This window comes from Papilio machaon, chromosome 17, assembly GCF_912999745.1.
Source record: "Papilio machaon chromosome 17, ilPapMach1.1, whole genome shotgun sequence".
Classification (NCBI taxonomy): Eukaryota; Metazoa; Arthropoda; class Insecta; order Lepidoptera; family Papilionidae; genus Papilio; species Papilio machaon.
Genome location: NC_060002.1, coordinates 363,629 through 375,960, shown reverse-complemented (window position 1 = coordinate 375,960; position 12,332 = coordinate 363,629). Strand labels below are relative to the sequence as shown.

Below are 12,332 nucleotides of genomic sequence, written 5' to 3'. Positions count from 1 at the left end.
CGGGTTCGAACCCGCCGCGATAATTAAAGCCGCTGAGTTAATCGATTTAGTTATTTAAACTTCGTTCGTATTTCGCAGCCGGATTATAGTTTTTTACGACACAAAATTTTAAAACTGGCGTAGGTCGGTTCCGAGAAGTTTAGAGATGAAATATTTTTTGGCGAGTGTATGACTAATCATTGCAAAAGCTGCGGTGCGCGGCCGAGCTTCGAACGCCGTCGGTAAATCATCGATGTGGGAATTCAAAACATTTGTGAGTAGTTTTATGTACAAAAAACATAGCTAAAGGGACGAGGTTTGGAAGGCAGGCGGCCGCGGCCGGGGAAGACAGCGGCGTCACTTGTGCCCGACACGGGGTGGGACGTCAGCGACGCCACCCTTAGCGTCCCGTCCCTTTCTGATTCCCTGCCCGGCCGTAGCGCCGTCTCCTCCCTCTGTCATCTGGCAGCGCATTCACTACGTAGGGGCCTACCAGAAGCGATTCGTAACAGTGAATAATATGTTTGAATAGTTTACACCGCTTAATAATAATACTACCGGGTACGACGGTATGGTATTTCTTAACTCGAATTCAAAAATATGCGTTAAGTGGTGGTATAATTAAATTCGAGGTGCGTTTTTATGTATTTTAAAAATTGATAGCGGTAAATCGAGCCTCGTTAGGGCTCGCGCGACGCTCGTATTGGATTTTACTGCTTCTCGGACAGACGTAATACGACCGTAAAACTTAGAAAAATCTTTGTCGATCTCGCTTAGGGCCAGAGAGCGGATTGAGACGCGCCAGCGGACGGCGCACGGCAGCCGTCGATGGCGACGGCGACAATCGACAAGAGCCACTTAAATTAAATAGTAATATAAAGCTAGAGAAGGCGCTGGTCGTAAATTCCGTTTCATTCATAATACTGTGAGTGTACAAAAGGCGGCGGATCGCTGCGAGCGTTTGTTTCACGACCATAAATACTAATAAAACGGCCTCGTTACGGGGACGGATCGAAAATCGGGCACACGACTTCTTAACGACACCTATTAGGGATCTTCTGTCTGGTCGATTTAATTGAAAAATTGTATCCAGAGCGTTGCAAGAGTCGTATCCGAGTCTCGCGCCGGATGCGGGCCCAGACGACCATTATCCCATTTGCCCATCCGCGCGGGGTCGAGCGGGGCCGTGCGGGGCCGCGCGGGCCGCGTCAGCCGCGACACGTGGTGGCCCCGGGCCTAATTACTGCAGCTGGCTATCACTGTCGCTCTGACATGCTACGAATCAGTCGCGGAAGCGGCAGGAGCAACTCTGGCTCCGCCAAGCGCTTGTCACTGACAACGTCTCAAATCCAAGCAGGCGCGGCTGACTGCCTACATGTTCATAAAAAAGATAAAACATTTATCAATTCGCTCGTATCGATACAAGGTTGGACCATAGCTGATGTAATTATAATGTCAGGTAAAAAACCTGACGTACGGTAATACCGGTAGGGCTCCGTCTAAAATCGAATTGGGAAGGTAGCATCGCCCCCGCCGCTTGTCTAAAAACGTTTCAATATTAATTTTGTAATGTAGAGTGTGTTTTTCTTAGTGGCTTCTAAATATAACCGGCGCGGATTCAGCTCGGCGCGGCGGGCGCGGCGGGTGCTGCGGGCGCGGCGCGGGCTTGCTCAATTCGCGAGCGGATTTATCGTTCGGAAAGTATCGCGAGGGAAACTTTAACGGTCGCTTTAAGTCCGCGGATGAAAGTTTTAGTTCCTATTCCATTTACAAAATGTGCTCTTTTGAAAATGTAATCGACCAAACATATCGCCGCGATGGCTGGGGCACCGCATCAGCGGATTTTATATTTTTTTAAATACAATCGTCCAAGCGTTATCAGCCAGCGTTTAAATTATATAAACAAACAAATTTAATGAAGTCCAAATTAATTTAGAGCGCCATTAACCCGATCGCCCCGAGATTATGTTTACAAATTGAAAGTACTGTTATCGAAGTTCGTGTATAAACGTATGATGCGCAATTTTATCTTTCTTGTCCCGCGGGCCAGTGTAAACAGCGGGGTCAATAGCTGGCACATGACCGCAGTCGCCGCGATAGACGCCGCCCTTATCGTCTGCTGCCCTCCCCGCGCCCTCGCCCCTGCACTCTCCTTCAGTCGCTCAGATTTTACGTAAATACGCCTTCCTTAAGATAACCGTTTCCTTTTGACGCGACGGACGTCTCCGTTTTGCTTTTATTCAAGTAATAAAATGAACGCACGGCCAAATTATCCCCCGCGCTCTACCGACAGCGCTCTCTATATTTAAATAATCCCCACCTGCATAGATAAATCAAAAAGAAACTTTTCACCATTCGGCAGTAATTAGAAATGATATCTAGCTCTCGATATGATCGCCGGTTTTGCTGAGGACAAAACCTTTGAAAAAAGGTCTCTCGTCATAAATAACGTTGACACGGAGCCGCCCACGCGCCCACGCGGTTCTGATTAACGCGTCTGTCCGTTTGTGCGTTCGTTACCTCTATTGTCGCAGAGAATACGGGATGCTCGCACCGCGACGTCCATCGTGATCGACTATTTGAGTTCGAAATCTGTTAGCGAGGCGTATCCGAACGCGGGAATTTCACGTCTTTTATGCGCGAGTACATTACATTTTTATAGCCGATATAAAATTATACATGGCCACATTAAATTTACGATGGATACTACGCGGTGACTAGTCAAAACAAAAGCGTACGCCCGCGCCGCACATTACAATAATCATAAACAGATACGTTTGTTTTGACGAGATTGTGGAGATGGCGGCCAATTAACCACCGCCGGCCGATACCTACTGGAATATTTTTAATTTTGCGTAAAGAGCATTATCAAGATTTAGTACGGGAGCGGGAACCAGGGAATTGGGCGCGTCGGCGGCGGTCGCGGGACTCGTTCTTGGCAATAATTTGGTCATCGCCCCGGCGCCGCCCGCGTCCCGCGCGCCCCGACCGGGCCAGCCGCAGCGACACACTCGCACTTAAAAACCAGCTCCAGACCTAACCTTAGCGTCTTTACACCGATAATGTAATAGATAAGACTTGCTAATTACTCTAATGGTCGTCTATTTATCTTACCGAGAATATCTTAAAAACAGTCAACGAAACTCGCGCTCTAAATTGCACAGTGAAAAGTTGTACCTTGTTATCTTATGCCCGAAAAACACAAGCCGTTAACTAAAATTTAAACATGTGTTATTATTATAGCGAAGTTTATTTTCCGTTGTGAATTCGAATGCATCGAGAAGATCGGTGCAGCCACTCGACGCCATTGTTGTTCCAACCCTTCCACCGCCGCGCTGCTGAGTCAGCTCGCCGTAATTAATTTTACTTAATGTAACCCACACACATATTAGTGGAATTATACCCGAGAATTTGTCGATCTCCGATAAACATTGCTCCGACGGCGTCCGACGAAAAGAATTCCGTGTCTAGAATATCTAATGCAAAAGCATAAACTTTGTATGCATTGTACGATATTTATTAAATCTCTACTCGGTTAAAGGCCACAAGAAATTCAGATTTGTACCCTCTCTTTAAGACGAACGCAAAATCGTCCGTTAATTATTATTGGGTGTACGATCGCCCGCCGATCTATCAGGCATTCACGGGGTGTGCGTTTAAAAGTTGTTTAAGTCTCGGTTACACAATGGACCCTCAAATTAGTGAGCTCGCGATTTAACTTTGAATCCAAAGTGCGCAATTAACGCGCCTCTACAAAGAGGCAATCGGAAAATGAACAGCGATATTCAAATTGAAAAAACGACGCGTTAGGAATAATACATCGGCAGGCTTAGTCGGTATGCGCGCTTCGACACTGCCGCGACCAGCGACAGCGACCCATCCGCTCCGCAAGCTCTATTGCTCCATGAGGCACAGCTCCCGCAACGTTTGACTGAGAGCACTTATTCGGTATCATTGAATAATAAAATTCAGATAAATTAGAAAACAAACAGACAGAGAAACCGTTTATGGCAAATAATATATACCTACAGCATAGATATTTGTCGGAATAGTGTTGCATGTTATAAAAATCTAAATACAGTTAATTTTCACATTTATTTACTAGTAACGCGTATATTTTAAACATACTCAGAGCAGTTTAATTTTTATGTACCTAGTTAAGTTTTTTAAAGTATTTTTCGATGTCTATGGAACCCCAAAACCAACGAAATCTTAATAACAAATGAGTGGGCGCGTCCCGCGTCCAATGCGGACTCATTTACAATAGATTTACATTTGCGAACTCGTTACATTATTTTGTTAGAATTCTTAATTATATTCCATGATTTGAATGTTCTCCGACATAGATGATGGCGGTTAGAGTGTTAGATTGATAACGAAAAAAGAAACAAATATTTTTATTAGTACGAGTAAGTACTCCAAGTTTATCAACTGTTAAATTCTAGTCCTAATGCAGGTTTTAATGTTACATGATAGTTTAAATCAAATCTGTTTACATGCGCACATTTACAAGTAAAATTTATACATATATATTTTCTGTAGTCTGTGTTAAAAAAGAAACACGAATTTTGAGCATTATGTTAATAATTAGGAAGCTTTTTAAGCTATATCTACAAACGTATTTATCTTATTTCATGATAAAAACATGCATTTCAATAATATTGAAATTACACTCGACGGCACTTATCTCAACAATTAATATAACAACACGATTCGACAAACTTAGAAAACGTTATCTGCGCTGCCAAATCCATTTCCCGTCGTATTCATGCAACAAAGTGCATTCCCAAAATGGAGGACGTGTTTTTTAGTTTCTTAATTTTAAAATGTAAGTCAATAAATCTGTCGGGACCGTTAAACAATCTAAATATGCAAAACAAAATGCATAGACAACGTGCAATAGAAAGCGACTGTCCGCTATTTGATAGATAAAAACAATTTTTTTATCTGTCAACGTGACAATTTCCTTGCATTATCTATTTGCAGACATCTTTAATATTTGACGAGGTTTCTCTTATTTCGCAAGAATTAAAACTAAAATATTCACAGTGAAAATATTATAACAAAATCTACTCAAAGTAAAATGCGTTAAATCAACTAGATTTGCATTTTTCTCTTAATAGAAAAATACTAAAAATATTGACTGCTCCAAGTAGGCCACAAAAAATATACACAGCGGATAAGGGTCACTAGGTTTTTTGATTTTATTTCATTTGCAAAAAAGGAGATATATAATTGCTACTAGCACATAGATACGCCAATAATACCAGTAAGCACCGTTCAAATGTGGCTAGCTGTTAATACGACAAAAAATGCATCCTCAAATTTAATTATTATATGTACCTATTATTTTAGAGAAAGCAGTGTACACTGACTAGTCCCAGAACAGATTGAGAGCGTATACATCAATGTAATCACCGAATTTTTACGATTAAAGCATATCCGTAAGTGCATTAACGGGCACAAAGAGCTCGGGCGCTCGGCACCGCTAATCTACAAACACCCACGATCGGCCCGACGGCCCTTACCACAGATACGTATTCAAAACACTGTCAGGTCAAAATGGACTCACAATAAGATGCTTTAATGTGTATGATTTATAATGATAACGTCAAAAGAATTTTTAATTTTATCATCTTTTCTAAATACAGCAGCAATTCTTCACAAAAAAATATTGTATGTTACATTTAAAACTTTTGATAATTATAATTAATTTACAATAAACACCAAAAACAACAGATAGTACCTCTTACAGTAACCAATTATAATCTCTTTAAACAACTTGAAATAGGAATCGATACAATAATGGTGTAGAGTCTGAACTACGATAACGAATTGAAAGTATTAAATAACTTATAGGCAGTGTCAGGTCGTATCGTAACCGCCATACGCTGCCCACGGTAAAAACTAGTGACGCATTCATCGCCGCCGGACCATTTTCTAACATAGAATAATCCGAATTGAAAAATAGCCAGTTGTAATCACAAGATCGCATTAAAGCGTAATGTCTCGACCGGTTCGTGTTTTTATTATAATAATATATCATTCGTGTATGTATACTGTTATATAATGGAACAGAATTAATTTATTTATTTGGTCACCATAGAGCCGATGACCGTTTTAAGTGTTTTTTTTTTATCTGTCACCGAATTGGCGGGACGGGTTTGACGTTCTAGAATGGATAAGCGTATTCGAATTAGGTGTTTTTTTTTACTTTTGCACAGATAAGCAACCGGAGGTGTATGTAGCATAAGAAATATACCAACCTGTTGGTTTATATCAATATGATTTTATAAAATAATCACTGAGTATTTATCTTAATTATGTTTTAGTGATATCTTTGTTAAAAGTTACTTATATCAAAGATTTTATTAATGCATTAATATTCATTGTGGAGGCCTATAAATTATTGAATAACGCATACTTTAATACTAAAAGCATGTTTAAAAATTTCAAATGTTAAGTGACCTCGAGCATTTTGATAAAATCTTGTGACGCTCACACCTAATGCCTTAGATCTACGCACACAGATATGAGTGCTTTCTTTCATAAATTTATTGTTACCTATGAAAAAAATACCTCGGTTTATTTCCCTAAGAATGTGGGTGAAAAAGTTGCTAAGTGCAAAATGCGTCAAACGTCAGTTAACAGGGACAGTTCATTTGGAAACAGTAAACGATACGGAGAGTTGTTAAACAGATTATTGGTTTAATTAGAGTTAATTTGTGTTCATAGAATAAGGAGCGGCCATCGACACACACCGTTTATCTATTGCTCTATGGTTGAGTACTTCATTATTTTTATTATCTGCGAAACGGCGAAGGTGTTGTAACTCGGCTCTGGAGACCGCATACATTTCGCAAGCAAGCCCTAAAATTTATAATGAAACTAAAGATCGGTTTTTAACTTATTCCTTTTTGACCATAATTTTTTTAATACATTAATGTATTGCAACAACTAATTTTGGAACTAATTTTGTATCATTTTAGAAAAAAAAAGCTTTAAGCTATAATTTTATGAAGACAAACATATTAATTCTAAATTCAAAAATGTACAGACATTAGTAAATTATCTAAAATAAACAATAATTTTACAATGAGTCATTTATATAAAATAACTTTGTGATTTTTTATTCCTTAATACCAGACATATCAGGGACCGCGTTATCTACCGACGGAACCCAAACTTAGAGTTTTTCAACACTTTCCTATATAAAATTGTATTATCTGTGCTTCGTCTTAAATTAAATTGCTAGCATTATCTTAACAATAGCAAATAAATGCCAATAATAAATTTCATGTGACGATGGCCACAATGATTGGCACAAATTTAGAAAAATAGGGCTAAATAAAACAACGACTAATGTAACCTTACTACAGGTGTACAGATTTTGTGATTTAATATTAAAAACAAATTTTGATATCATTTAATCAATTGACCAATTGTATTTTTTTCAAATGTACTATTGGATCGGTTTCTGATAATTAAAAGTTTATGATTAATTTTAATACACATTTATGATTAAATAAACTATTTAGGAAACGTTTAATATCTCTGAGTTATAATTACTAAAGACAACTGTAAATTTAATTTAACTTTAATGTAGAATTTAATTTAGCTAATTATTATTTATAATTTTAACCGTGTTAACATTTAACATAATCCGCATTTAAATATACAATTCTGATAATTTAATAAAAAACTGCATAATATTTAAAAAATGCATTTTAATTTAAAAAAATATAAAATAGATGTTTAGACACAAGAAAATGTTAACATATTTTTTAAATGCAAAGTCATCAACATGGCAACCCTGTAGCAGTAATGGCGACACGCTATCAGATGATCACGATTTTATAATCATTGCTTTCCAAGCACAATATTTCTGCAATTATCAATATAAAAGAAAATGCCTGAAACCTCAAAGTTTATTTGAATTTTATAGTAATTGCATTAATTCTGTGACGTAAGTAATAACTTTTAACGATTTTTTACCTTTATATCAATATTTTCATGCGTAATTAAAAATGTTTTTTTTTTTAATTTCATTTGTTAAATTGATTATACTTCATCTCAAAAATATAAAAAGGAATATATTGACGTATATTTTGGTATCTAACTGTTATGTTATTTATATAAAATACAGTAAGTACCGACGGGCAATTAGTACCTAGTTACATTATGATTTATTATTTGATTAGGTCCCGTTTTTTAAACAATTTATATGATACTTAATGAACAATATTGAATGAAGGAACACTTAATACACTTTTATAGCAAAATTATCAAAAAATAGTACAAAATTCAACTATCATTGTTCATAGGTAAACTTAATAGGTACAGTGTTGTTCTAATCAAAAGTTAAAATAAATTCTCACTTTCAATATTAATTTATCGTGAATGTATATTATTTTAATTAACTTCAGCTACAATTATCTCACAATATTAACAGCGTACGTATTTGCCGATCTAGATAATCAAATCTCTCTTATCAATTGAACGGCGCCTCGAATAAAATGTATCGTACGATTTTACATTATAATATTAAATTATTCATAATGTAATTTAACATTTCGCTGGTGATTAAAATAATCATGTATATTATTATAAAACGGACAGACAGATAGACAGCCGGCAATATAATATTCGGCTAAAAAGTATTTCGACTATTTTATAATATTTTGATTATGAATCATTTATAATTTGTGTAAACATTTATAAAATTAACAGAACACTTTCCTTTATTCGGTTATTAAATACTAGTAGTTTCCCGTGACTACATCTGTACTGAATTAAAAAAAAACTAGTTATAAATATAGGCTATGTCATCCGTGAATATTGTAGCGTTCCAAGTGAAAGAATTTTTCAAATCGAATCAGTAATTTCGGAGCCTACTCAATACCTACCAACAAACAATCAAATCTTTTCTCTTTATAATAGATAACTCAGTATAAATTGCTTACAGAGATATGAGAACAGTATCATTGTTTTATCCATTTTTTTAATTTCAGTACGGTTTATTAATTCCAGTAGCGTATCGCTTAGAAATAAAAAAAATTAATTATTTGAATTCCGCGTACTTAAGTTGGTAAAAGAATAATGCTAACATTCAATGTAGCTATAAATAAATCCGATTGTAACGTTTGATTTTAGGTTATAAATAAGTGTTGGTTTCAAACGTTTAACAATGTCGTAGATTATAGTTTTTGTAACCGTTTGTTATAGCATTTTATAGCGTTTTATGTTTTATAACGTTACGCTATAACGATAAACTATAAACCGTCGGCGGGTTGTGGACCTCGTTATCTTGCCGAGTCCGAATGCGGCACTATCACCGATTATTTATCCACTATTATACGACAAATTAATATCCTTATCGATGTATCATAAAGTTTACGACGTCCTCTCTCGGATAAATCAACAAGTCTTGTGTCAATACAATTTTGTACTCGAACGAGTAATTTCGGCGACGGCCGTGAACATGTGCGTTGTAAATCGTAAATAGATAAATGCTTTATTAAAACTACATTTATTAAACGACATTATGTTATACACACTCGCACAACTCACACCTATAACCCAGAGGGGTAGGCAGAGATTACCGACAATCATTTGGCGTGACCAAACGAATCTCCGCAATCCACTATGTTATACGTTACGTTATATTTAGTTATATCTATAATAATATTGAATACAAAATTGTAACATTTTAATATAATTTGATTTATATATAATTATCATTATTCAAAACAATCATTTTAAACGCTGATAAAAAAAAGATAAATTTTTTTAGGTTATCAGTGGTCGTTGGTTTTAGAATTCCAAATATTATACACTATTTGTTGTTCGAGGAGAATTTTAAATAAATAGCGTACTAAAGAATTCGCTTCAAATACTTCGGGGCTTTAAAATTAACAATACGGTTTATTTCTCACACATTTTTAATAAGTTCTCATTGCGGCGGCCGTCGATAATTAAAATGAAAATGTATTCAAATGCTTACATAGCTATTAATTTCTTAAGGAAAATTTAAATACTTTTTTTTTCCTAAAACAATGTAATCATAAAGATAAATTATTTGATTTTAAGTCTATTACTTTAAGTTACTTAAATATAGTCGGCCGGAAAAGGTTTAAAATGTTTTTATTTATTACTACTATAGCGTTAAGTTTTGTCTAAGTTAATTTTACTTAAGTTATTGCATAATGAATATTTTATATGCTATTAAGTTATAATATGTGCTTGTATTTATTATTACTTATTTACCTACTAGGCCGTATATTAAATTAGAATCAAACATATTATACAAAATTATTTTCTTGAATATAACTTAAGTATTAATGGCGTTAAATTGAATATGTACGCAAACGTTGTTGATTATCTTAAGTATACAAGTAGTGGCTTAGGTTATTCAAGTATCTAGGTTCTAGGACCATAATATGGTGACTGGCCGTGGCATAAATACCATGTTGATAGTTTTTAACATATAGATTGTTAGAAACAAAAGATATGGCTTGAAGTTAAATCACTTATGTTATAAGTTAGTTTCTACGCAGCTTGCCATGGAAACTAAACATTTCGTACTGTTATCGTTGATTTCACTCTCTTTTTATTTAACTAAGGTTATTTGATTTTTATAATATTATCGCATGTTATTTGATTTAAAATTGAAAGATAAAAAAAGTGTTCAAAATTTTATTCAAATGATTATAAATGAGATTAAAGATTCTTAGTCAGATATAAAAAAAAAATATTATACGTAAAGAACAATTTTTTTCTGTAACAATGTTTGTTATGTTAATATTTTTTTATTTATGTATAATATAAAAGAGGAGAATAGAGGCAGCTAGGTAGTTCTGTCGCCAATAAAAGATACAAATGAAAAAACAAGGATTATTTTTTTTCTCTTGGTCCCTTACCCAAAAACAAAGGCAGCCCTAAATCTTTAGGAAAGTTGTCTCCTCATGTTCCGTTAGGGTATCTTTGTGGTGCGCACCAAAAAACTTTTTTCTTTTCATTGTCAATTGAATTTTATTGTTGGTTTCCGAGATAGGCCCTTTTGTGCCCAACCGTGCGTTCAAAGCCGCTTGCAGCCCCGCGAGGATCCCACTGTCCCGGACCGACCCCATAAGAGCAGCGGGCACAATGGGCCCCCCGCTGCAACGCCATTTTATCTCATTTATTGTCGCTAACGTTTTAACAAAGTCTAGCAATTCTATCAGGTGTTCGCCCGCGACAACCACGAACCTTCCTATCAAAGTTCAAATCAAGTTATGGCACAATATAAACGTAAATGAGACTATTAAACGATCGATGAACTTTTCTAAGCATTAAATTAAAGGTTTGTCTACGATTTTTAATGTATTCGTGCGTCGTATACGAACTTTATTATAATGTTACCGATGTTTAAATAGATGTTAGTGGGATATCAGAGATTTATAGATTCTATGTCGCGCTCCTTTTGTTTAGATTAAGTTTAGACACACTCCCGCGTCCGAACTGCTCCGCAACGTCGTTACGTATTCTGAACGCGCGCTACTTGTCACAAGTCGCGTTGCGCCTGTCAACACTCTCACACCGCGCCTAGCTCTCATTTACATTTCTACCTTGAACTTATAACGTAAAGCCTAGATACATGATAACCACTCAATCACTTAGTGATCCTGACTAAATTAATTTCCCGCGCCTAACACCGCTACTGTTACACTTGCGGCAAGTGATCGTGTTCCTATCAGTGTGTTGTGCTATAGTGTGGAAGAGATGGTGATGGCGACAGAGACACATCGTGCCAGTACATACCCTAGGCTGAGCCATGGGAGCTCGGCCCGAGCCCGGGTGCAAGGCTCCGCTGGCCACCACGAACGTTTCTGGTCACGGGCTCGAGCTAACACTGCACTAGCACTGTCAACACATACACTCGGATATATGGACACCGTCACGGCGGCGGCGGCGGCCCGCTAGCTCACCAGTGTCATAGTGCACTCGCGACGGTCGGGACTTTCGGGGTCGATAGCACGCGAAGCCGAGCGAGGCGCGGGGAGCGGGAGGCCCGGCGCGCTCGGCGGTCTGGCGGACACTGGCGCGCCGCGACCGCGCGTCCTGCCGGGGCGTGGCGCCAGACCCGCCGCGGCCCGCCAATCCCGCGCGCCGCCCCGCTCCGCCTGCCGCCCGCCCCGCTCGGCCCGCCGCCCGCCCCCCGTCGCCCGCCGCCCTCCGCCCGCCGCCCGCCGCCGGCACTCGCGCGCGCACTTCCAACGCGACGCGCGTTTTTTCTGCGTTTTCCATAAGTTGGTTGAACGCGTGTGTTGCTATGATGATATGTGTTATGTTGTCAGCAGGACAGCGGCACAAGG

General features: G+C 37.7%; 1 protein-coding gene across 1 annotated transcript in view; it reads right to left on the bottom strand.

Annotated features, from left to right (window-relative positions):
* The window catches only part of LOC106708835 (homeobox protein homothorax), a 247,825-nt gene extending 235,780 nt beyond the window's left edge, over positions 1 to 12,045 (bottom strand). The window contains exon 1 of the mRNA XM_045681887.1: positions 11,779 to 12,045. Within this exon, the coding sequence (XP_045537843.1) occupies positions 11,779 to 11,793 (15 nt within the window). The 5' untranslated portion in view covers positions 11,794 to 12,045. The remainder of the gene's footprint in view (positions 1 to 11,778) is intronic.
* Between the last annotated feature and the right edge of the window lie 287 nt (positions 12,046 to 12,332).